This window comes from Oryza brachyantha, chromosome 11, assembly GCF_000231095.2.
Source record: "Oryza brachyantha chromosome 11, ObraRS2, whole genome shotgun sequence".
Classification (NCBI taxonomy): Eukaryota; Viridiplantae; Streptophyta; class Magnoliopsida; order Poales; family Poaceae; genus Oryza; species Oryza brachyantha.
The window spans coordinates 16,338,717-16,364,761 of NC_023173.2; the positions used below are offsets into that span (position 1 = coordinate 16,338,717).

The following is a 26,045-nucleotide window of genomic DNA, read 5'->3' on the forward strand; positions in this document are numbered from 1 at the left end:
CTAGCTGATCATCGATGCGACACCGATACATACATACATGGCCCTGAACCTGAACGAACAATTATCCAGAATCCAATGCACACGCAATCTACGCTCCACACAATTTTCACGCATCGATCATTTCAATCCAGTGTGCGCGCGTGCATATACATGAACATGCATTTCATCTGCAGATTCTTCTACCAGCTAGCTCTGCGACAACTGATCGACCTGACACTCACTCATTCATGCATCTAGCTGATCGATCACTTGCTCCCTATAAAAAGGAGAGCAACCCATGCAGACAATTCACAGCACAGATCGAGCAAAGCTAGCAAACGACTACAGGCACAAGCTAGATCAACTATCTGTTCAAGCTTAATTAGAAGCTTCTAGAGGCTTCGTGAAGAGTGGAAGGTGGGTGGGGCGATGGCGGAGAGGGTGGCGAGGCTGGCGTCGGAGAGGGCGGTGGTGGTGTTCACCAAGAGCGGGTGCTGCATGTGCCACGCGGTGACGACGCTCCTCGGCGAGCTGGCCGTCAGCGCGGCGGTGCACGAGCTCGACAGGGAGCCGCTCGGGAGGGAGATGGAGAGGGAGCTCGCCAGGAGGCTCCGCGGCGGCGGGCCCGCCGTGCCGGCGGTGTTCATCGGCGGGAGCCTCGTCGGCGGCACCAGCAAGGTGATGGCCATGCACCTCAAGGGCGAGCTCGTGCCCATGCTCAAGAACGCCGGCGCACTCTGGCTTTGATACTGTCTCACTGAAGGGTGGGTCCCATCCCATAAGATCTGACTATAATGACAACGATAGAGAATTCAGCTTAATTAATCAGTTATTACTGAGTTAATTACTTTGAACAAAGTTACCATGGTGGCCAGCTGGTGGCTATGTGGATTAATTAACTGAACTTTGTATTAATCAGAGAAGAGAGGACAGAGAAAAGGTAACAGAAATATTGCAGAGTTTTATGTGCACGCAAGTTTTGCGTTTTTAGGAGAATCAAGGTATACAATACATGCATGTATAGTCCCCTTTTAACATATAAGAAAACATGTATCAATAGATATCACTTCTCAGTGTGATGTACACTATGTATATATAAATATCAATGTACTATATATACCACATATGGAAGGATATATGTCAATTGAGCACCCTGATACTTCCTAATACTTGAGCATGCTATTCAAACATGATAGATTGTTTTCAAAAAATCTATAGAGAAGTTTATAAAATAATTAAATAAATATTAGTGTGACGCGCACTATGTAATATAATTAAATGTTTATAACAAGGTTATTTTGATAAATCCATAATAGTTTGTCCTATATATTGAGCGGACCCATATTCGCATAGTATATCACTTATATTTTTATCCTTGTTTGGTGTGAAGAGTTAACCATGAATAATTTGGTTGAAACCCTAAGGCTTATAAGCATACTTTCACCCACCTAAACTTTTAATATGGTACTAAACCATAATTACGCATCCACTTTTGAGTCACATGTGACTAAATCACACTACTACTTAACTTAAAACGGAGTGAGGTGTTACAATATCTCAACCACCAGAACATGCTTCCCATGCGGGAGCAGATGTATTTTGGACAGTGTCCTTTTGGTCTATTTAGGCTTCATTAATGCACCATAATATATCCATGAGCATGATTCCTAAACTATTAAATGATATATTATTTTTTAAAATAGTGAGAAAATCTAAGAAATATCATTGACAAATACTTAATTCCAAGAAATGCCATCGACGAGTGAGTTCTACAAAATGCTATCATACAAACAATCTAAGAAATATCATTGTCGTTAGGGTTCCGTCAACTTTTTCCGTTAAGTGCTATAGTATAAACATTGTATTTAACGGCAAAAAATGGACGGAAACCTAAGGCAATGGTATTTCTTATACATGCATTTCTTAGAACTCGTATTCGTCAATGTCATTTCTTATACTTAGATGTTTGTCAATGGTATTTTTAGATTTTCTCTAAAAAAATCTATAGAGAAGTTTTATAATATATATATATATATATATAGTTTATAATAATTAATAGTCAACTAATTATGTGTTAAAGATCTATCTCGTTTTGCATGTGGCTAATAACAGCTTGTAAGCCAAATAAACACTATTGTGTTCTACAGATCTTTGAAATGTTTGTGGGGATGCAAGATTAAGATTTAAATGCGACAATCATCATTGCTCGACGTTTCCCACTACTAATCAGCCCCCGTTCGTTCTCCCTCCCGTTAATCCAGATTCCCTTGTTTTTCACACGAACGTATCCCAAACGGTTAACGATATGTCTTTTGCAAAAAAATTATAGAAAAGTTTCTTTAAAAATTCATATTAATCTATTTTATGATTTTTTATAATTAATAATTAATTAATTATATACTAATATATTATTATGTTTTTCGTCAGATAAATAACACCCAGCCGAATGCGGGGCTCTAACTAAACATTAGATTATTCCAAAACTGAATCTAATAATTGCTTCAGCCCGGCCTGGCCTGGCCCATCCATCACCCATGCTAAGGTCCATGCCAAGAACAGATTTGGAGAGCATACAAACAATGATATGTGAGGCTACAGTATATTAGCATGGCATCCATTGCCCTAGCAGAAAATTCATCTAGGTCACCTCACCTGTGTGTCCCAGAGAAAAGAAAAAAAACACAGCATCTTCATCTGGGCCATTTGATTTGGGATCAACGGCCCACATGACTGACCAACCCAAGCAAGAGCATCTTTGTCACCGGTAGTCCTGTCCCTTGCTGTACTTATCACTGTTTGGTGTCTCCCACAGCATCTTTTGTGGGCATCCATTTAATTTGTTTGGTGATGGAGATTGGATTCATTGGAGCTGTCAAGTTTGTGTCAAACTCTGAGTTGCATGCAGGAGTAGAAGTTTTGCCAAAAAGTGATTGGTTTCACAAGGTAATTTGGGTGTCATGTGTACTTGTGGATTCCTGTAGCTTGTAGTCTGTAGGAATCATTCATGAGATGTGTGTGCTTGGTTTACTGTAGAGAGATTTTGAAAGGAATTGTTTCTCCAACAGGTAGAAAAAAGAATCACATGTATACTTTCCGTTTATACTTATACTTATATGATAAAATTTAAATTTTTAACTTTAAATTTAGAATTTATTTGAGATTTTTCACCTAAATTTATTTTTCAGATTTGGCTTTTAAATCGCCAAGAATACATATATAAAATTTTTATTCACAAATTATTTTTTGTTTACAAAAATATCATTTGACTTTTTCCATAAAAAACCCAAACAATCACCCAATAGATTTGGAATTCTATTTAGTGTAAAAAATATATTAAGATGGAATTAACTATAGGTCATTTGCTGATTTTGAATTTATCAATTATTTTTTGGACTGCTTAGATTACATTAAGATTCATATGACCTTTCATATCTAATACTTTTCTCTCCTCTTCCGGTTCCCCATTGTTGAACCCCGCAATGACCTCCCAACCATCTTGCTACCATCCTACTCCTCCTCCAACATGGCTTCTATGACTTTTCTTCATCATCCCCCAATGTCTATGGTGAATCATCACATCGGCTTTATCGTCACTATCATTTCCTTCCTAACCACGTAGATATTGTTGCCATATCTTTTGATATTAGATCACTGCACTTCTTCATCCACGTAGCTCCAGTCCCATCCTCAATGCTTTGTTACCTACCTTTGTCCATGGTCTCCCCGACCATCCCTATAAGTTGAAACAAACCACCCTCCCTTTTATAAACTCCCACTTCGATACCCTAGCCCCTAATTCATAGCTCTTTTGTTAGAGTTAAGGTAATGTCGACGACTGATATGGTGCCCTGGTCATTTTGAAAAGAAAATAGACACCTAAAAAGAAACTCCAATTCAGGTGTATTAATATGAGATTTAGCTCAAAATTTTATATCTTCTCCCAAACATAAAAGTACGATAACAATTTCTCTGCGGTCACATGCCTTAGATTTTCTGTTAGATGTTATAAATATACTCCCTCTAGACATAATTATATGTCGTTTAGGAAAATTAAATTCAGAAGGGAACATGCCAAATCATTTGTCTAAAGTGAAAAATAAAACTAAATAGAGGTAGTATTATATTTTAGCGTTTTAGTAAGCCGAGGCTAGTAGCAAGCATAATATCATCCAATTATAAGAGAAACTTATGTAGAAACAATACAAATAAATATCTGCATGATCATTGGCACAAAATAGTATATGTTTTTCACGGAAACATCATAGTAGCATTGCACATTGTCATGGTAAATCATAAGCAAGCATGAGGAGTCACATGTGAGTACTGTGCTTGCCACAGAAGATCCTAAGCGCACGCATGATTATGGTACAGCTCCTGACTTGGTGCATCGTCAGATGGGATTTAATGCGGCTGTCGGAACCTGCTGCTATCGGCATCGCTACGCTCCAAGATCTGTGCTCTACGTGAAACCAAGTGAAAGTGCAGTAAAAAAAAAGAAAGACAAGAAGTAAAAAGAAATACTACTTCTGGTTCCTTTTTACTACTATTTATTAGAAAGGCAAATGAAATTGGACATAAAACACTAAAATAGTAAGCACCCTTTGGACTCTCTGTAATGTTCTCTACTTCTCTTACTAAGAGAGTAGTACTAATATCACAATCGCCTAAAATGGTGATACTTTTAATTCGTTTTATATAGCAATACAATGCTTAAAAAATATACTAAGACCAAATACTTTACCAAACTGCATTTGTATTGAAATTTTAAGAACCTCTAAATCATTTATCCTTACTTTAGCCAGCTCTAATATTAATTGGTATAAAAGTATTTTTCTTTTCCGATCGATAAAGATGGTGCCATCTCCGTCCCAAATAATATTATCTTTTGTCCATCTCACATATTTTAATACAAAAGAAAAATGACTAAATTATCATTGAATTTATCAATCCAAATCTACCTGTTCACTGCTGTATCTACCTCCAGTACATTTGTTCAAATAATTACACAAAATAAAAAAAAATTGGGACGGAGGACTTAATAAATAATAAATCTTTACTGTCAATCTGAAAGAAAGGAAATTCAACGTGGTACTGTATGCGTTTTTCCGTGCAAATTTGGTCCAAAATGTCAGAAGCAGTGATTGAGGCAGGCTTTCTCCTGCATCAGGCCACAACGGGTTTTCTGTAAACGACTGAAGTAATCAGACACCACACCACATGCCCATGTCTCATGGAAAACCATATAATGCAGCATTAAAATACAGATACTAGCATAGATTTCCTTCGCTACTATACTTTATAGATATGGTATTTTTTTAAACGACCATATTTTCTGGTTCTTTAATCGCGGACTAGTTGTAGATGCTACTCCATCTGTTCATTTCATTTTGACATGTCTGCTTGTTCCACAGAGATTTAATTTTCACAATCACTGTATTGAAGTTTCTTTGAAGTAATGGATAAATATATTAAGATTTCAAAAATTAAAGGATACATATATTTATGTTTTTTAAAAAGTGAAGACTACTGTAGTCTTTAAAGTTTTGTATAGGTATATACGAGAAATGTAAAAAAACATTTTTTTGGAACAAAGGCAATAGTACAATCCCTATATCTAGAGTGAACAGTTTAATTTCTCTAATTTTTTTTAGCAAATTTTCTTCAAACTGAACATGCCCTAAGGGTGACAATGAAAATTTGCAGCTTCAGATTTGCATTACTATATTGCTTTTATTTATGTTTGACTTATTTCCGGAATTTCTGACTCTAGCACACTGAAAAAAATATTTGACAATTTCTTAGTTCTTGGTATGATATGCCAGAAGCTTCTATTATGAGGCCATTTTGTCATCCATAACAATGTTTATCCCCACAACAAATATAGACAAATCTATAATTCAACATACCCATGCTTTCAGAAGAAATTCAGAGCAAAAAAAACTACTCCTACATATGTAAAATCTAAGAAAAATGGAGTGGAAAATAGCTGAATCATGTAGCGTAAAGCGTAGGTAAATCCATCTCGTAATTCATGCATGATAAACACAGTAAAAGTGAATCACCTTTCCCATGGCTGCTGCTGCCATCACACAAAACACCATGCCTCCTGTAAAACTTTTCACACAGTTGCAGGTCCAGTTCAGAGGCTTCTGCCTCCTCCTCTCCCCATCCCTTTCCACCCCTCTCACTCCGAGAGAGGTCAATGTCACTGTTGCCGCCTCCTGCTTGCTCAGTAGCTGCACATCCTACACTGCCTCCATTTACACCATCTCCTACCTCCTCTAGCTCCCATCTCTTCCACAGCTGGTGCAATTTATGTTCTTGCAGTGGTGAGTGACTGCTCCTCTCCTTGCTCTGATCCAAGAAGTAGGGTTTTGTTTGTGTTTTCTTTGATTCTTTATTTTGCCTTTTCTTTTGCATACTTTGATGTGGCTGTCTGCTTCTTGGCTGTGTCAATGAATGGTGCTTCTTGAGAAGCTAAAACAAATGCAGGGCTCTTGTTCTTGGGTCTGACTAGTGGGGAGGTGGTGTTCTTAATTTGTTTTTCTGGTAGTGTTCCTTACTTTATTGAGCTTTGTTGGTTCCCTGGGCGCAACATTTCTGTCGTTTTTGGCCTGGAAATCTTCTAAATGGTTGATGTCTTCCTGTTCTTGCTCAAGTTCCAAAGGCAGGATCTTTTTTTAAGGGAAAAATTTGTCTTTTCCCCTTTTTTCTTCGACATTATTTGTTGAGCCCAATCCTAACTGCTCCATTGACCCTACTTGTTTAAACTTTTTTTTTCCCACTGTTGTGTTTGCAGAAGTGAGATTGTGCTAGTAGGGTTCGGTTTAGTCATTCCGTTTCGGGTAAATTGGAGTTGAAGAGACCACAATGCCGAAGATGTTTGGTTTCTCTCGTCGACGGATGAAGCTTGGAAGGTGAAAAAATAGTTCTTTCCTTCGACTTGGCGCACAAATTTCGCCATCTTTATCTGGCTCATATCCATTTGTTTTCACCCTAAACCTGACTAGGTATTGTTTTTTGGTTGCTGTTCTTGGTTTTTTTGGGTAATGGTTTTTGTTCATAGTACAGAGCCACACCTTGCATTTTTTTGAGATAGCTTGGTTTGTTCTGGATTGGATTTATACATGTGCCCTATTACATGATTTAATTCTTTATGCACGAACGATGATGGTCCTGGTCATCTCAACTGAGGAAAAAAAACATTATTTTGGTAAAGTTTCGTTGGTAGATTTGAGATTGAAATGTTTGGATTGAGAAAACTTGGCCGTTTTTTGGGCGAGGGAGACAAATATGTGGTTTAGAAGTTATAACTGATGAACTGTCGTGTAAGTATATGGGAGATTTTGGTTAACCTAGCATTGCTCTGCACTTCTGCAGTGTTAGACATTTTGCTACTGTAGATGGTTCCCCTGTTCTTTTCAGCATCCACTAGATTATTAAAACGGATTACCACTTCTTGGAAGCTATCTGTTAAGTTTATTTTGTAAAATATATAATTTATCCCTATAATCAGATCGATACCCCACCAATAATCTGATCCTTCTGTTTCAACTCACCTGTAACTAACTGTTTTTATGATTTCTACAGGTTGAAGGGCCATCTGCATGATCCTTTTCATGGCTCCCGGAGTCCTGCTCGGACAAAGCGGCCGAGTTACCCCAATGTAAGCCTCTATTGGTTTGGAATGTACATTTTGCCTTGCTTTCTGATTCTATTGTATTTTGATGCAGTATTTAAATGGGTTATTAGTTTTCACGGTTTGTACAGGGAGAAGATCAAGTGACTACTTCAGTGAGCGGCCGAGCTGATGACCTTGCTTGGCGCTGCTCATCTGATACTTTTGATCTCAATGGCCGTGCATTCGAGAACTCAGAAAATTGGGCAGTGCTGTCAACAGATGGGGACAAACCAATTCCTCGTTTTGATGTAAGGTCTTTAAACTCTGATTTGTGCATAAGGAAAAAAAAACTCCGGTGATGTTCTCATCAACAATCAATTTTTATTCTTAATTCTTTGTATCGCTTTCATCTGGCTTTCATCGCGTTTAAACAGCATGCGGCAGCCATGGTAGGGAGCAAAATGGTAGTCTTCGGGGGAGATTCTGGCCATCATTTGCTGGATGATACAAAGGTAATCAATTTTATGTTTCTAAAGGATCTCATCTTCTCATGTTACACAGCAAGTTATGTGATAATTTAATAGACTGGTATTTTATATATCCTTCAGATACTGAGCTTAGACAAGCTTACATGGGATTCGGTTGCTCCGAAAATCCGTGTATCACAAGGTGGACATGCTCCAAAGTTCCGACCATGCAAAGGCCATTGTCTGGTACAATTCTTGAAGTCATTGTTCTCTCACTAGTCACTGATGATGTCCTTGCAGTGATTTCTTACATGCCATTGTGGTATTATCAGGATTGTCGATTGATGTATGCCTGGGGTTATAAGTGCCTTATTGTTGCAAAACTATTGTAACTACATATGCTTTCTATAAAAAGCAGAACTCAAGACTTGTCTCTAAAATAAGTGCCTTATTGTTATGATCTTACTGGATTTGAATCTCATAACCTTCTACTCGAAGTAGTAGGGAGTATTCCAACTATGACACAAAGTACATTATTTTTAAAATTGTAGGTTCCATGGGGAAAAAGTGTCATTCTTGTTGGAGGGAAAACGGATCCACCTTCTGACCGGATATCAGGTAGATAGTGATATTGGATTCTCGAAAAGCATGTGAATTTTCTTTTGTTAGTTGCTTTACTTTCGAACTTGCAGCAGAAATAAGTATAGCTTCATTTATTTTACTGCAGTCTGGACCTTCAATACTGATAACGATCTATGGTCGTATATAGAAGTCAAGGGTGATATTCCGGTAAGTTGGTACTTATTTCAGGATTAACATATACGCTGCCCAAAGTTTCATGCAAAATGATAAGAAATTGTCCCCTGATTTCATATTGCAGATGGCTCGAAGTGGCCATACAGTGATAAGAGCAGGTCCAGTTTTAATTCTATTTGGAGGTGAGGATGGTAAAGGGAAGAAATTACATGACCTTCATATGTTTGACCTGAAGACTTCAACATGGCTTCCATTGAATTATAAGTGAGTCATCCTTGTCGTGAAATAAAAATCAGAAATTTGCAAATCAATAGAGACAAAAGTAGCTAAAGAAAGTTTTTTCAGTTGACCATTCAGCTTGTGCACTATGACATTTATCTGAAAATCTAACACAACGTAGCAGATCCTGCATTGCAGCACTGAATTTTCTCGATGTTATAATTATTCTTGTCCTTACCAGTCTCTTATTGATTATGAGTCCGTTGTTCTAGAGGTGCTGGACCTTCTCCAAGATCCAATCATGTGGCTGCTCTATATGATGATAGAATTCTATTGATCTTTGGAGGTCAATCAAAATCCAAAACACTGAATGATGTTCATGCTCTAGACTTTGAAACGGTAATTTCTATCGGGTTTTCATCTAGGTTTTGCTTATTGACAGGCTTACTGAAAAACCATTCTTCTTGTAGATGATATGGTCAAGAGTAAAAACCCATGGCCATCATCCATCACCTCGAGCAGGTTGCTGTGGAGCTCTTTGTGGAACTAAATGGTATATTGCTGGGGGTGGAAGCAAGAAAAAGCGTAAGTTTAAATATTATGTACTAATTCATGTAATAGCATATAATATGGTGGATGAATGGCTCATTCAGTCCTGAAAAAGATGGCTCAGTGTTGTTTCTGACCCAAGTATGCACATTTGCTTTGCTGACGATTGCCTCTTTTGCAACCATGTCCCATAGCCATTTTAATGATAAACTTTTCTCTCTCAGGTCATCCAGAAACATGGGTTTTTGATGTTCTGGAATCCAAGTGGTCTGTTTGTGTAGTACCTCCTAGTTCCTCAATTACCACAAAAAAAGTAAGTTCAATTTGTTCTTGAGTTAGTTCCTGATCCATGCGTCCATGATTAGTGCGAATCTCACAGTTTTGCTGTAATACTGTAAATTTAAGGAATACCCATCTTAATAATTTATGCAAGCTAGGTTCCCATGAAATTTATGATGGCTAACTGTACTTGTTTCACATGTAATTCATACTGTTAAGGATAAAGGAAGACTGTATTTAACTTCAATCTGGTGATTATGGGGCAGCACACTAGTCTTGTTCAAATCCATGTTTATTTCTATGTTACCATTTTTTCTCTATTGCTGAATAACTGATGATATAACTCATGGCAGGGATTCAGTATGGTTCCATTGTACTACAGGGATAAGATTGTTCTTGTTGCTTTTGGAGGAAACAAAAAGGAGCCATCTGATAAGGTGAAAGGCAACCTTTTCAACCAAAATAACAGCAATTTTGTCAGTGTTAATTTTCTGATATTTGCTCAAAGTGATAATTCTCTTCTTATTCCTATTCTGTGAAAGTTCATTTGAAACATTTCTATGATCAGGCTCACCAGCCCTGAACTGAAGTTGTTTTGTGCTTTTAAGGTTGAAGTACTAGTGGTACTGCAAAATGAGCACTGCTTCAGCTGGCGGTCTGCCCCTGATGTTGAACCTTTAATGTACGAGGACTCTCCTCCAAGCTCAAAGGAACTTGCTGATCACCTGAACAACTGTGCTCCTGTGTACTCTACTGGCTCTGTACCAAGGCATAGCCTTGCCACCACTGTGGAGAGCTCATCCGGGAGGAAATCGATCCCTGATTCGCTGCTACAGCAACCTAACCTTGGCAGTTCATCTCTCCGCAGACAGTTTCGTCAGGAGGAGGAATGCAGCCTGGCCCACAAACTGCAGAAACCAATTGATGATGACAGATACAAGGATGTTGATGACTGTTCTGAGGTGCCCTCAATCACAAACCAAAAGCAGCGCAATGATATATACCAGTCTCCAGATGCTGATGCTAAAGCGAAGAGGGTGGGCAGAAGTTCTTCAGACATCAACCATCAGTATGATACCAAAATAGCAAACCTGATCAGGAGAAACATGGCATTGGAAGAGCAGCTTTCAGCTGCAATGGCAAGTAAAGATGAAGCAGAGAAGAACCTCTCTTTGGTTATTGACAGCAAGGAGGAGCTAGAGAAGAGGTTATCTGAGAAGGACAGGGAGGTCGAGACGCTGAAGGAGAAGCTGACAGGGTTAGAGCTGGCGCAAGAAGAGTCCAACAGCCTCTCGAACACCGTCCATGCGGACAATGTGCGCCTCGAGCGTGAGGTGGCATTCTTGAAGGCTGTCATGGATGAAACCCAGAAGGCAAGACAAGCTTCCTATCAACTCTTCATCGTCACTTTATATGTTGTCATACTGACTGAGTTATGTTCATTCACAGGAGCTGCACTCTACTCGTGGAGTTTTAGCAGGAGAACGCACAAGGGCCTTCCAGTTCCAGGTAAATGCTGAAAGTGTTCACCTTTCAGGTTCTTTTTTTCCCCTGGTTAATACAAGATTGACAACAGGAGTTCCCAGCTGATTTACTGTCAATTAATATGCAATGTTGATGCTTAAATTTCTGTTGCATCTGTGAGTGCCCATTAACTGTGCTTTGCTGATATTGCTTTGCCAGCTTGAAGTGTTCCATCTGAAGCAAAGGCTGCAAACAATGGAAGGAAGATCACCCACACCAAGAAAACCTCTGAATCTGTAGGGTGCAGGCTGCAGTGCAGAAGCCAAGTGTACAGTTGCCATGAGTTGTATCCTGTTGTAAATTAGTTCCTGAGCCTATTTTTCCATTGAGACATGTTATGTTACCATAAGTTTTGGTCCATCCATGATGATGCTTATGTTGTAATACCTGACTGTGAGATTGTAACTCAGAAGATGTTATTAAATTATTAAAGACCTAATGGTCTAATGGGTACTCTCATCAATGTGCACGCACTAATAGCCTTGGAAGGAAATTAAATTCCTTTTCTAAGGGTACAAGTTTGTGAAAGTTGATTTTAGTTAGTACAAGCTGAGATGCTAGTAGCACAAATCGAGCTGCTTCAGAAATGTGTTGATAGATGGAATAGTAAGGTCAAGTGATGAGTGCTGATCTTTGTAGTGCGTGCCCAATTTTCTCTCCTGTTAAAATAAAAGTCAGATAAAATGTGTTGATATATCTATCTCCAGTGCAAACACAACCAGAAAGCAAGGTTTACAAAATAGAATAATATATGGAAACTGCTCACAGTTTTTTTTTTGTTGAAAATAAGAGATGTAGACTTTTGAAGGAAAAATAGATTACAAATGCTCGGTAGAATAGTCAAATTTTAAAGAAACTTTGGTTAACTTTCACTAGCACTAAAACCTCTATGCTTTCTAAGCCTGTAAGGGCATCCACAACGTGGACAAATAGCAGGCATGCTTTCTAAGTCTGTAAGGGCATCCATAATATGGACAAATAGCAGGCAGTAAGGGACCTTATTACCTACTTAAATATTGTGGGGGAAATAGTAGAGGAGGTAGCAATATGATTCGGTAATAGCACTACTACAAGATAACAAACATTAAAGAAACATTAAAACTCTCTCCTATCACATTCACTAGTCATTGCTTTATATATGAGGCCATCTTAATACCTACACATTGTGAGAAACAAAATAACTACTGTCTTGCTGCCTGGTACTATAGTCTCCACTCTTATATCCATTTAGATAATATATATTGAGGATGCCCTAAGAGGTATATTTCATTAAAAAAGTTATATATAAGATTTTATCTAATATTTTTAAACTAGGATCTTTTAAATCTGATATGTCTAAAATAAGACTTTTTAACTTGGTAGTCATTCATTCGTCATTTATATCTTCAAATAGCTACTTAAAAAGATAAATGATCATTCAATAATTCAATCTTAGAGCATCTCCCAGAGAATGACTATCTCACTTGTCATACTTAAATTTAAAATTTTACACAAAATATCCTCCAAGAGAGTGGCTATTTGACTTGACATGCCATTTGAATGGCTAAACTTAAGTCCTCAATGACCAAATATAGCAACTTATTCCCCCACTAGTACAATTGCTATCTGTGAGTTCTACATGGATGAAACCCTCTTGTTATCCTCTTTTTACCAGGATTTGGAGAGTGGAAATGCTCCTAAAATTCAAGTTATCAAAACTAAAATAAATGACTAAATTTTGATTTAGAGAGTATAAATTTAGCCATTTCTTAGAGATGCTTTTAGCTATCTCAAGTACCACAGGAATGGTCCCCCAAAACCCAAAAGGTGGGGCTCGAGACTGACACGTGGGACCCATCTGATGGACGGCGTGCAGAGTGGTGCACGAATCTTAAAGCATAGGCCCAAGTAAGCTATGCATAGCTAGGTGAGGGAGGGATTCTATCTTGTGTCTTCTCATCGCCACCTCTCAAAAATGCTCCCTTCCACGGAGGCCTTCCTCGCCGGCTTCCGGCCTCCTCCGCCTCGTCCTCGGGTCGTCTCCGCCGCCCGGAGCCTCCCCACCAACCCTTTCTTCTCCGGAAGCAGCAGGCGCCGCAGGAGGCCTTCCTCTTCGGTTGTCTGTATGGCGGTAAGCAAGCAGCTTTACCACCCTCGCGTGTTTGCGCTGGCCGTTCTTGCTTGTTTGTTTGGTTTATTGTTTCTTTTTGTCGATTAAAAACTGCGCCTTTCTTGCCTGAAAGTGAAGCAGTATGTCGTGGAAAGAGGCTTATGAGTGTTCTTTGCTGTTGCTGCTGCTCTGTGTAGGAGCCCTATCTCATAGCGAAGTTGGATTCTGCAGAGAAGGCGTGGAAAGAAATGTCGGTATGGCTCTCTGTTCAATCCCCAGCTTTGTTCTTTTTTCCTTTGAAAGAAGGCTTTTTTTTTTATAGTAGGAATGGCACATGGGTTAACGGATTCTGCTGTTTCTCTCTCTCTCTCTCTCTCTCTCTTTTTTATGTTGTTGATTCGTGAAAAGACTGTTAGGATTAAGTTTAGTTGTTTCCCACATGAAACTACCATGTAGATAATGTATAATGTCATGGCTGCATACTGATATGGCTCAATTTCTGTATTGATTTATCCAACATGTAAATTTTGATGAGCTAGTATCCACTTCAGGTTAGATTGGCCGATCCTGATATAGTCTCGGATCCCAGCGAGTACCAAAAACTTGCACAATCAGTTGCTGAACTAGACCAGGTATTTGACATGCATTTGCTTTTGGTTACTTTAAGATGGCTGATTTCCCCCTTCTGTTCTGTCACAATTTTATGAAAAATATTCAGGTTGTGACTACATACAGGCAGTTTAAGGATTGTGAGAAGCAAATTGAAGAAACAAAAGGTTGGCATGCTCTACCGTCTCTTCTTTTTTTTTAGAACTATAGTGTTTCTTATGCCTGGGGTTAAACGTTAGATTCTTACAAACTGTGTATTTTCTGACATGATAGCATTGAAAAAAGAGAACGAAGATGACCCAGATATGGCAGAAATGATCGATTCAGAGCTAGAGTCTCTATCTAACCAGCTTGAAGAGCTCGAGGAAAAATTGAAGGTGGGTGTGATAGATATTATATTTTAGTAGTTAGACATGTTGAAATGCTTCTCATTTCTCTTATTTCCTCATGCTAGTTACTACTGCTTCCTAGCGACCCTCTAGATGCACGCAACATCTTACTTGAAGGTACTTCTCCAGTGCCAGTCTTTTGACCATATTCTGTTGAGAATAACAGTGGTGTTTCTTTAGAAAATTCAAACCCTTGTTTTGGAATTGAGAACATGTTTTCCTGATTTTTGCAGTAAGAGCAGGTGCTGGTGGTGATGAAGCTGGAATTTGGGCTGGTGACCTTGTAGGTAGATAAGACTTTGTGCAAATCATGTATGATTTAGCAACTGAGAAAGTTTAGATGTTTTGGTTTGGTGTAAGCAATAGCATATTAAATCAACCCCACAGTTAATATGTCAATGAATGAGCAAGATAGAGTTTTATTTTGGCAATATGAATTCATGTATGTTCATTATACTTTATTAGTTATGATTTAATACCTGAATGATCATATATAGCCACATAAACGGAAGCTAAACACATGAATGGCTATTCTGCAGGTGCGTATGTATCAAAAGTACAGTGAGCGCAACTCCTGGAAGTTCAAACCAGTTTCTAGTTCAGAAGTATTCTCTTGCAACCTTAACCTTGACCTGAGTTTAAATAACAATATGCTGCTCATTAGTTGAATCTATTAGGCAGAAAAGGGTGGATACAAAACATATGTGATGGAGGTGAAGGGCAAACAGGTATACAGTAAACTGAAGTTTGAGTCAGGTGTACACCGTGTTCAGCGTGTGCCCCAGACAGAGACCATGGGCCGTGTTCACACATCAACAGCAACTGTAGCTATTATGCCGGAGGTGAGATATTAGATATCAGTTTTTTTTTACCACTTTCTTTTATTTCTTTGGAAGCTTTGTGATGTTTTGATGGCATGATAGGCTGATGAAGTTGATGTAGTTATAGATCCGAAAGATATTGAACTAAAAACTGCAAGATCTGGTGGAGCTGGAGGTAATATCAGTCTCCATTGTTCTAACAAGAGTACCATATTCTTTCTCTGAATGTGCTATAACAGCCAATTCTAACCTCAAATGTCCTCCAAAATCTCACTTGCTGCAGGGCAGAATGTTAACAAGGTGGAAACTGCTGTTGATCTTATTCACAAACCCACGGGAATACGGATATTCTGTACAGAAGAAAGGTCACAACTCCAAAATAGAGAACGCGCGTTTCAATTGTTGAGAGCAAAACTGTAAGTTTCTATTGTTATTTTGTAGCCTTCAAAACTTTTCTTTACTTTTGTCCTAATCTGTATGCACCCTTTGATCTCAGTATTCTGCCTATAAAGATGTTCTTTATAAGCCCATCATTGCATTAGTGGTTCTAGTTATCAGGAAAGAAGTGTTAAATGCAGTAAACCTATATTTGGCCTTCAGGCTTCTTATCATTCATATTATAGGTTGTAGTTTAATTATTTAATAGCAGCAGGCATATCCTTGTGAAACTTTATTTTATGTCTCATACATCTCTTGCATAAATATTACAGTTACGAGATAAAATTACGGGAGCAGCAGGAATCTATAAGAAATCAGAGGAAGCTGCAGGTAAACTGTCAGTCTTACCTAGGATCATCTTACAAAGGTTTTAACTGTTACATTCGATTGAAAGTACAACTAAAGGATGTATTCAGTGTAAATGACATTTCTTGTTTACATGGCAATAATTATGTACTATACTATATACCCTCTGTTGGTTTTTCTAATATTGGTGGCAATTGAAGGTTGGAACTGGAGCTCGTTCTGAGAAGATAAGGACGTACAATTATAAGGTACTAGCACAACTTGTCATCTGACGGTCTACAGTCTACTGTCATAAATTTATGCCATTGGCATATGCGTATTCTACACTTGACATATTTTATTGTTGATTTGGAATATGAAATGTTTTGCATTTTCTTTCAGGACAATAGAGTGACAGATCACCGGTTGAAGATGAACTTTGAACTGACTAGTTTCCTAATGGGAGATATCGAGTCGGCTGTGCAGGTAAACTACATATAGAAAGATGCAGATCATGCAGCATGCAATTATTATAACATGTTGGTTCTTTTGTTGCAGTACATAGAACAGAACTCCTTTTCTCATTTTGGTTCTTTTGTTGCTGAAACATATGCAGTCCTGCGCTTCAATGGAGCAGAAGGAACTCCTGGAGGAGATGGCCACATCTGTGGGTGCAGCGAAGGTATGATCAGCGTGATTGATCATTTCGCATTCCGTCCACCTGAGTACCAGACCATCAAATAGAACTCATCCAATGCACACTGTTCAAAGGGTGGTGATCGATGAACAAATATACATGAAGTGAATCTGAAGATACGAGTAATGTCAGAAACCACACTGATGCGTTTGAGTTCCCCTGACAGTTACAAATTTTGAGTAGTTCGATATACGCAGTGTGTACATCTTAACAGTTGCATAGCTACAATATTCATTATGCCCAATTCAACATGTTAATAGATGAGAATGAAATGCGGTGATTTGTCAATGTGTTTAATTGAAATGAGTTTCTTAAAATGATGGTGTAGCATTATCTTGCTGGTGCCTGCTAAAACCAAGTCACCTACAAACTTCACCGTGGAACATAATGGAAATGGTTTATGCTGATTCCAAATGTGTTTAATTGAAACGAATGTGTGTAATGAAAAATAACATGCAGGTCATTGTTTCATTTTCCCCAGTATTTTGGTCACTCTAGCAACAACATAGCACATAGTTACTTCCATGGGATCTGACAGAAACGGGCACTGCATCACAACATGGTTACTGTGGTGCACATTGTTGTTAGCATCCTCATTACAGCTTTCCACAACACAACAAAAGATAATCAGAGAAGCATCATTAAAGGAAATTCTTACATCATCCTCAAAGGAGCTAGCCATTTAGGTACCCATACCATAATTTCATAAGTACCAAAATCCCCAAAGGAAGCACTGTATGACTGTAAAAATGGCTAGGAACTGCAAAAAACAGGAGAAATTTCCTGGTGGTATTAATTTGGCGATGCAAGGAGCTTCCTCAGTGTAATCGAAGTTCTAATCTGCTGCTCCAGCTCCCTGCCACCCCAGTGCTGAGCACCTGGCTTGCGGTTTATCTCATGCTTCCATAAGTATCTTGCATCGCCTGACATGACAACAAGGGACCCTGGGTTCAGGTAAACAGGGATCTTTGTAGATTCATCCTGCGTCTTTGGTGCATCACACACAGCAACTTCTTGTTCTGTCCGACTGAAGTGCATCACACACGGTGACTCAAGGGAGACTATCGCGATTCCATCATCAAAGCGCATCAGATCAACATGAGCACAGATGCCCTACATTGCAAAATAGGTTATTGCGTTAGTACGGGAACGGAAAAGAAGGCATCATCTTGATTTCATATTAGTTTGTGAATATGGATCACAACAAGGATACTAGATGTTCTGCATATGATTAGGAGCGAGTGCCGATCGGAATCATGCTACTTTCCGAATGCTAGGTGGCTAAATTAGCCGCCAAGTGCGACAAAATTGCAGTCTTTCGTGATCTGCTTGAAGTTGAACATGATATTTCATATTACTCAGAGCATAAATAGTCCCGCACCTCACCTGGCTCGTATCTGTTTGCAATTAGTTGGTCAAAAAGTGGTTCCCTCCACAGCAAGTCTGATGGTAAAGGACATGCATCTTCATCCTCATTTTCTAACTCCACACCAGAGCCAACATTGACATCACCAACACAAATAGCTTCATGAATAAGCGAAGAAAGTTCAATGATCCATGAAGGAAGGTCGCCAAATCTCATTGCCTGATACAAAAACATAAACAAAATTTCACTTCTTAAATCTTAAGGTTAACTAGAACTCCAACAGTATAAGCAAGTGATTAGCGTTTCTTCAGGTATATAGATATGTAACATTGTGATAGTCTGAACTGGTTTATATGTCAAACATATCTTAGGAAGATGTTGGAACAATTAGAAGAACAAAACTTACTTGGTTTTGTGCATCGCAGAACCATCCTTCTGAAAAAAAAACATTAATGCTAAGGCAGTTAGGCACCACATTTAATTTGACTCATCAATGAACAATAGTTAATCTGTTGAGCAGTAACAAGCTAGAGCTAACGTTCTCTCCTGAAACATTGCATTCCATTGGTGAATGCAAATAGAAACATTAAAGATTTAAAGGCTAAAGATCACCACACAATAAGGCACATATATAGCTAATAAATTGGAAACTGATGAAACTAGCATTTCCCAGACTAAGTAAATAAAATGTCAAATTTTGATGCTTAACAGAAATCAAAACCTGCAACTAAAATGAACCCATCACGTAGCTATACAAGATCCAATCTTTACCCACAAGAAGGAAGAACGCAAGAGACCCCCACCACCAAGCGCCACGCCTCACCTCGCCGGATCGCGGTGAGGAGCCGCGACTGCTCGTCGGCGGAGAGGAAGGCGGCGCAGAGCCACAGCCCCCTCACCCCCGCGACCGCCTCCCACCTCCACTGCTCGCGGCCCGCCCCAGCCCCACGGCTCCTAGGGGGGCCGGCACAGACGGCAGGCTCGTCGGGGTCGCTTTCCGATGAGTCTCCGAAGGCCTCCCGCAGCGCCGCACGCCGGCGAAGCTCCCCGTCGTCGTCGTCGTCACCGGCGGCCGCCATAGACGGTCGCTTCGTCACGCAGCACGCGAGGTGGCGTAAACGTCCAGATTACGTCTCCCAGCGGGGATTACGTAAATCTAGAATCCCGCCTGCGGCCTGCAGGCCACACGCGAAGAGAGTCTAATGGGCTGAGAAGCAAATGATCCAGCAGCAATTTGGGCCCAAACCAGGCCCGAACTACAGACTTGGGCCATAGATATAAATGAATGTATTCTTTTTTATTTTAATGGATGATGTCGTTGATTTTTGACAAATGTTTGATTATTCGTCTTATTCAATCTTACTCAGCTTTTGCATAAATTTCATGTTGTCATAGATAATTAACTTATGACATGTATCAAAACAGTTCAGTTTCACAGGTATCTTACATTGGGGCAACAATGGAAATCATGCATTAGAATGGGAATAATTAACTTTTTGTCACTCTTAGAAATGACACTAACATATTTGTCACTGGACCCACATGTCATAGACACATGAGGACCCACGTGTCATAGACAGCGGGTGGCAAATATATAAGGTGTCATTTCTAAAAATGGCAAAAAGTTAAATCCCCCATTAGAATGACCCTCTTGTTGTAATGTAGTTTTCAGATCTTGTTTCTCCATCAATTATGATGATGGTATTATTTTTAGCCTTCCAGGATAGATATCTTGTTTTACTCTTATATGAATCTGGAGGTATTATTGTGTTTTGTTTCAGTTAAATTCATTCATCATTTACCCTTTAATATGGATCTCACTGGTACTTTTGTAGGGCTGCATTCTTTTGTTAGATTTTTCTTAGTTTTTTCTTGGATTTATAAGCACGCTTCCCGAGTTACTAAAAGTATATATTTTTTTAAAAAGATTCTATATAGAGGTTTATTATCTCATATTTTTGAAGTGGATTTTAACTTTGTAGTAGTTAATTCAATCGTTTATACCATTAAATAGTTGTCACAAAAAAATAAAAAATCTTCTAGTTTTCAGCTATCTGAAATATAGCCAGTGATCACTTGTTGGTTGCTTGCAAAGCTATCACCCTATTTTCCTATCTGGCTAATCATATGAAGAGATAGAATGATCATAGAGTAGTTACGCAAAAGTTATTACATGCAAACAAAAATATTTGAGTCCATGACAAGCAACAATCCCTATAACTTTGAAGGGGCAAAATTTGCTGATCAAAATATTACTGTAAACAAAAAAAAAACATTTGAGTACATGACAAGCAGCGATCCATCAAAGAACAGCATGATGTTTCATCCAACCTGAAAGAATGCTTGCAAAATAACATGATTACAGACTTATTTATTTATTTATTTTTACAATGGATTACACATTATAGACAGATAATAAGTTCATATCTATATCTTTTTGCTAGATACATTCCTTGCCTTTTGAAACATTGCATTTTATTCCTGTCACAACAGTGGGATTGCAACTATGCATGACAACATAACCAAGAAGAGAGATTGAATACATCTAAAGGTCATTTCAAGTAACATAAAGAGGCAATTGTGTAATCATAGTACATAAAGCAAATAGTCATGGAAGATCACATCAAACAACTTCGTTTTGTTCGATCTCACACCTTTGCTCAGATAAATAATTTCATTTCATCTGTTGAATAAAAAGGGATATATTATATATTTCTACCACAAGGCATGCATCATGAATATGACATCCCCCGTTGCATGCATACACCTTGCGTAGATCTCACATATAGTTTGCTCATGTGCGCTCCAGCACATACATATATGTACCTAGCTAGAAGAACCAACAATATATATTTGGATGGATACAAAAAAAATCAAGTGGAATGCGCATGCACTTTGCCGCTAGAGAGTTGCTACACATATGCATGCGAGATTTTGTAGTTATGGATAACTTCTCATCGACGTTGCCGTGTCGTCTTTGTTAATCTCTCCATGGTACTTAGTACCCTTGGAATTGAGGGGGTGGTGGTGAGGCGTATTGGTGCGCCATCACCGGCGGTAAGATCACGGTGTCAAATGATGGTGGAGCTTCAGATTCCATGGTTGGTGGAGCCGATGATTCTGATTTTGGTGACGGCTCATGTTTTATTGGGGGAGTGGTGGCTGCCGGAGGTGGTGAGCTGACTGGGGCAGGTGGAGGTGGAGACTTCACTGGAGGAGGCGGTGAGCTAATTGGTGCCGGTGGAGGTGGTGACTTCTCTGGAGGAGGCGGTGAGCTAACCGGCGCTGGTGGTGGTGAGCTAACCGGTGCTGGTGGCGGTGGAGACTTAACCGGAGGAGGTGGTGAGCTTATTGGAGCCGGCGGGGGAGGTGATTTAACCGGAGGAGGAGGTGAGCTCACCGGAGCTGGTGGGGGTGAGCTCACTGGAGTCGGTGGTGGCGGCGATTTAACCGGAGGTGGTGGTGAGCTAATAGGAGCTGGTGGCGGTGAAGACTTAACTATAGGAGGAGGTAAGCTCACTGGAGTCGGAGGAGGTAGAGGTTTCACTTCTGGTGGTGATGAGCTTACTAGTGTTGGTGGGGAAGACTCCTCCGATGTTGGTGGTGGGTTAATTGGTACGTGTGGAGGTGAAGACTTAGCTGGCGGTGGTTCTGAGATCACTGGTGCTTTTGGTGGTGGTTCTGTGATAATTGGTTTTTGTGGTGGTGAAGACTTCATTGGTGGCGGTTCCGAGATAATTGGTGTTTGTGGTGGTGGCGACTTCATTGGTGGGGGTAGAGACTCAGCCGGAGAAGGCGGTGACTCGGACTTCTCAGCTGGAGGTAGAGTTGGTTTCATTGGAGATGGTGGCATATACTCATCTTCAGATGGTGGAGAACTCTTTGGTTCTGGTGTGGGTGGTGGTTGTGACTTTTCTGATGGTGGGGTTGGGCTCGTTGGCGTAGGTGATGGTGGGGTCTTTGTTGAGGGTGGTGGAGTTGATTTCATTGGAGATGGAGGAACATATTCATCAACAGATGGTGGAGAGCTCTTTAGTGTTGGTGTGGGTGGCGGTTGTGACTTGTCTGAGGGTGGCGCTGAGATCACTGGAGTAGGCGATGGTGGGGACTTCTCTTCAGGAGGGGGAGAGCTCACTGGTGTTGGTGGAGACTTTGCCTCTGATGGTGGTGAGCTTACATGAGTTGGTGGTGATGGTGAGGTGACTGGAGTTGGTTGTGGTGGAGACTTTGCAGGTGGTGATGAACTAACTGGTTCTGGTGGTGGTGAGGAAAATTTCACTGGTGGTGGTAAGCTAATAGGAGTTGATGGTGGTGAGTAGGATTTCTCTGGTAGTGGCGGAGAGCTAACTGGAGCTGGTGGAGATGAAGAAGATTTTTCTAAGGATGGTGGTGAGCTAACCGAAGCCGGTGGTGACGATGAAGATTTCACCGGAGATGGTGGTGCACTTACTGGAGCTGGTGGTGGTGAGGAAGGTTTCACTGGGGATGGTGGAGAGCTCACATGAGTTGGTGGTGACAGAGCTTTGATCGGTAATGGCGGTGGGCTAACTAGAGCTGACGGTGGTGATGAAGTTTTTTCTAGGGTTGGTGGAGAGCTCACTGGAGCCGGTGGTGCAGTTGCCTTCTCCGAGGGAGGTGGGGAAGTTGAGGGTGCCTCTGGTGGTGATGATTTTTCTGGGGAAGGCGTGTGGCCCTCTGGAGCCGGTGGTGGAGTTGCCTTCTCCGATGGAGGTGGGGAAGTCGGGGGCGTCTCTGGGGAAGATTTTCCGGGAGGTGTGTGGCCCTCTAGAGCCGGCGGTGGAGATGACTTCTCTGAGGGAGGTGGAGAAGTCGAGGGTGCTTGTGGTGGTGAAGATTTTCCCGGGGTAGGAGTGTATTCCTCTGGAGCCGGCGGTGGAGATGACTTCTCTGAGGGAGGTGGAGAAGTCGGTGATGCCTGCGGTGGTGAAGATTTTCCTGGGGTAGGAGTGTATTCCTCTGGAGCCGGCGGTGGAGATGACTTCTCTAAGGGAGGTGGGGAAGTCGAGGGTGCCTGTGGTGGTGAAGATTTTTCTGGAGAAGGTGTGTGGCCCTCTGGAGCCGGCGGTGGAGATGACTTCTCTGAGGAAGGTGGAGAAGTCGGTGGTGCCTGTGGTGGTGAAGATTTTCCTGGGGTAGGAGTGTATTCCTCTGGAGTTGACGGTGGAGATGACTTCTCTAAGGGAGGTGAGGAAGTCGAGGGTGCCTGTGGTGGTGAAGATTTTTCTAGAGAAGGTGTGTGGCCCTCTGGAGCCGGTGGTGGAGATGACTTCTCTGAGGGAGGTGGAGAAGTCGGTGGTGTCTGTGGTGGTGAAGATTTTCCTGGGGTAGGAGTGTATTCCTCTGGAGCCGGTGGTGGAGATGACTTCTCTAAGGGAGGTGGGGAAGTCGAGGGTGCCTGTGGTGGTGAAGATTTTTCTGGAGAAGGCGTGTGGCCCTCTGGAGCCGGTGGTGGAGATGACTTCTCTAAGGGAGGTGGAGAAGTCGGTGGTGCCTGTGGTGGTGAAGATTTTTCTGGAGAAGGTGTGTGGCCCTCTGGAGCCGGTGGTGGAGATGACTTCTCTAAGGGAGGTGGAGGAGTCGGTGAAGATTTTCCTGGGGTAGGAGTGTATTCCTCTGGAGCCGGCGGTGGAGATGACTTCTCTGATGGAGGTGGAGATGTCGATGGTGCCTGTGGTGGTGAAGATTTTTTCGGGGTAGGAGTGTATTCCTCTGGAGCCGGCGGTGGAGATGACTTCTCTGAAGGAGGTGGGGAAGTGGGAGGTTCTTGTGTTGGAGACTTTCCTGGAGTAGGTGGTGGAGAAGACTTCTCTGATGGTGGTGGAGACTTTCCTGGAGAAGGTGTGTAGCTCTCTGGAGCCGGTGGCGGAGGAGACTTCTCTGAAGAAGGTGGAGAAGTTGGGGGAGCCTCTGATGGCGGAGACTTTCCAGGGGAAGGTGTGTAGCCCTCTGGAGCAGGTGGCGCTGCAGGCGAGGCCTTCGGTGTAGGTGTAGGAGGAGACTTCTCAGCTGGTGGCGGTGAGCTCACCGGAGTTGGTGGTGGAGAGGAGGCAACAGGAGGCTGCTCTTGTGGTGGCGGTGGAGAATGCTTCTGTGTTTTTGGCGACAGGTGACTATACGGTGCAGGTGCTGGCGCCATTGGCGATGGCGTTGGTTCGCTGGGTTCATTCGGTGACTCCTCTGATGGAGGTGGTGCTTGGGGTGGCGATGGCGTTGGTTCGCTGGGTTCTTTCGGTGGCTCCTCTGATGGAGTTGGTGCTTGGGGTGGCGATGGCGAAAACTTCTTGGGTGATGGATAGGAAGGCAGTGGCGACGGTGACGGCACATCCTCACTTGGCGCCATCTCCGGGGGCTTTGCCGGGAGCACCGGAGGTCCCACTGGCACCGAGATGAGCGGCGGCTTCTCCGGCGGCACCGCCGGCTTCCCGGGCGTCGGGTAGCCGGAGCAGACGTGCTTGCTGCAGTCGACGGGGCGCGCCAGCACGGGCGCGCACTGCAGCGTCGTCTTCTGCGCCGGGCGCAGCGAGCCGAGGCAGTTGCTCCGGTCGTCGAGCGTGACGTTGGCGTTCTCCGACGGCATGCACGGCGCCGACTCCGAGTTGAAGAAGTTGAAGGCGAAGCTGAAGTTGACGAGCACGGGGAGCTCGCAGATGGCCTCGTGCACGACGCCGGTGAAGACGTTCCTCGACACGTCGAGCTGCTCCAGCTTGCTGCAGTTGGAGAGCGTGGTCGGCAGCGTGCCGACGAGCACGTTGCCGCTGACGTCGATGACGTAGGTGTTCTTCAGGTAGCCGATCTCCATGGGCACGCACCCGTCGAGCTTGTTGTTGGTGAAGCTGATCTCGTCGAGCGTCTTCTCCATGTGGCCGATGCTCTTGGGGATGCAGCCGACGAACTGGTTGTTGGCGAACACGATGACGGAGGCGGTGGAGTTGCCGAGGTTCCCCGGGATGTACCCGACGAAGCGGTTGCTGTTGACGAAGATGGCGTCGAGGTCCTTGTCGAACAGCCCCGGCGGAAGCTCGCCCTCGAAGTCGTTGAACCGGATGTCGAGGTATTTCAGCGACGCCATCTCGAGCACGACGAAGGGGAAGAGGCCGACGAAGCGGTTGTTGCTGACGTCGAACTCGTGCAGCAGCGTCAGCCGCGACATGCTCTTGGGGATGATGCCGCAGAAGCGGTTGGTGTTGATGTGGAAGAAGGCGAGGTCGGTCAGCAGCCCTAGCTCCGGCGGGAGGTACCCGGCGATGTCGGCGCCGTTGAGGTCGATGCCGGCGACGACCATGATCTTGGGGTCGTCGAGCGCGGCGACGCAGACGACGCCGTTGTAGGAGCAGACGTCGTTGCCGACCCAATTGTTGGTGTACCCCTTGGGGTCGGAGTAGAACGCCCGGCGCCACGCCTGCAGCGCGATGTACGCGCGGCGGAGGCGAGGGTTGGGGAAGTCGCCGACGGCGACGCCGACGCGGTCGTCGAACTCAAAGTCGGTGGGGAGGTCGCCGTCGACGCCGGCGCCGGCCTCCTTCATGGCGAGGAGCTGGCGGTGGGCGATGAAGGACGCCTCGGAGGTGGTAACCGCGGCGACATTGGAGGCGGAGAGGCAGGCGGTGGCGGCGAGGAGGAGAAGCACCGCGGCGAGGCGGCGCCCGCCGGGGGCGAGGTGGTGGAGGTCCATGACCATGGGTGGGTCGACGAAGATCGAACAGTGTGGAGGTGGTGGTTATATGGGCGAGCGCCCCCCCCCCCCCCCCCGTCCCGGCCATTGCAGCCGTAGGAAAACAGCTTTGCGGTGGCGCTCGCGTCAAGGGAGACGGGTGGTGGCCGGCGGTCGTGGCCTCCGGCGCGCGCGCGTCTCGTCCGTTGTCTTGGCTGGCTCCGCTGTTTTGGCGCGAGGTTGGAGGAGACGAGCCATGCATGCTCCCTTTCGTTAGTTTGACCA

At 42.6% G+C, this 26,045-nt stretch overlaps 5 protein-coding genes across 5 annotated transcripts; 3 read left to right on the forward strand and 2 right to left on the reverse strand.

Annotated features, from left to right (window-relative positions):
* Positions 1-305: 305 nt before the first annotated feature.
* LOC102713311 (glutaredoxin-C13) lies at positions 306-1,148 on the forward strand. Its single transcript, XM_006663023.3, has one exon. It carries the CDS (start codon positions 409-411, stop codon positions 724-726), a length of 318 nt encoding a protein of 105 aa, XP_006663086.1. The 5' UTR covers positions 306-408; the 3' UTR covers positions 727-1,148.
* Positions 1,149-6,122: 4,974 nt separating this feature from the next.
* Positions 6,123-11,830, forward strand: LOC102713583 (acyl-CoA-binding domain-containing protein 5). The gene is made up of 16 exons (XM_006663024.3): positions 6,123-6,308; positions 6,779-6,896; positions 7,570-7,645; positions 7,732-7,908; positions 8,035-8,112; positions 8,209-8,313; positions 8,619-8,685; positions 8,795-8,856; positions 8,948-9,087; positions 9,315-9,441; positions 9,513-9,627; positions 9,816-9,904; positions 10,224-10,307; positions 10,479-11,243; positions 11,320-11,379; positions 11,554-11,830. Exons 2-16 carry the CDS (start codon positions 6,850-6,852, stop codon positions 11,632-11,634), a joined length of 2,073 nt encoding a protein of 690 aa, XP_006663087.1. The 5' UTR covers positions 6,123-6,308; positions 6,779-6,849; the 3' UTR covers positions 11,635-11,830.
* A 1,504-nt stretch (positions 11,831-13,334) lies between these two features.
* On the forward strand, positions 13,335-17,122 carry LOC102714047 (peptide chain release factor APG3, chloroplastic). The gene is made up of 15 exons (XM_015842632.2): positions 13,335-13,504; positions 13,681-13,737; positions 14,035-14,115; positions 14,202-14,259; positions 14,366-14,469; positions 14,547-14,598; positions 14,715-14,764; positions 15,021-15,086; positions 15,159-15,323; positions 15,405-15,477; positions 15,586-15,718; positions 16,013-16,070; positions 16,247-16,294; positions 16,428-16,511; positions 16,642-17,122. Exons 1-15 carry the CDS (start codon positions 13,349-13,351, stop codon positions 16,711-16,713), a joined length of 1,257 nt encoding a protein of 418 aa, XP_015698118.1. The 5' UTR covers positions 13,335-13,348; the 3' UTR covers positions 16,714-17,122.
* A 6-nt stretch (positions 17,123-17,128) lies between these two features.
* LOC102711655 (alkylated DNA repair protein ALKBH8 homolog) lies at positions 17,129-19,207 on the reverse strand. Its single transcript, XM_015842250.2, has 4 exons — positions 18,912-19,207; positions 18,495-18,523; positions 18,104-18,307; positions 17,129-17,835 (listed from the first exon to the last, which is right to left on the reverse strand). The coding sequence occupies exons 1-4, from the start codon at positions 19,165-19,167 to the stop codon at positions 17,515-17,517; spliced, it is 810 nt and encodes a 269-aa protein (XP_015697736.2). The 5' UTR covers positions 19,168-19,207; the 3' UTR covers positions 17,129-17,514.
* A 1,536-nt stretch (positions 19,208-20,743) lies between these two features.
* On the reverse strand, positions 20,744-25,788 carry LOC102711928 (pollen-specific leucine-rich repeat extensin-like protein 1). Its single transcript, XM_040529122.1, has one exon. It carries the CDS (start codon positions 25,785-25,787, stop codon positions 21,087-21,089), a length of 4,701 nt encoding a protein of 1,566 aa, XP_040385056.1. The 5' UTR covers position 25,788; the 3' UTR covers positions 20,744-21,086.
* Between the last annotated feature and the right edge of the window lie 257 nt (positions 25,789-26,045).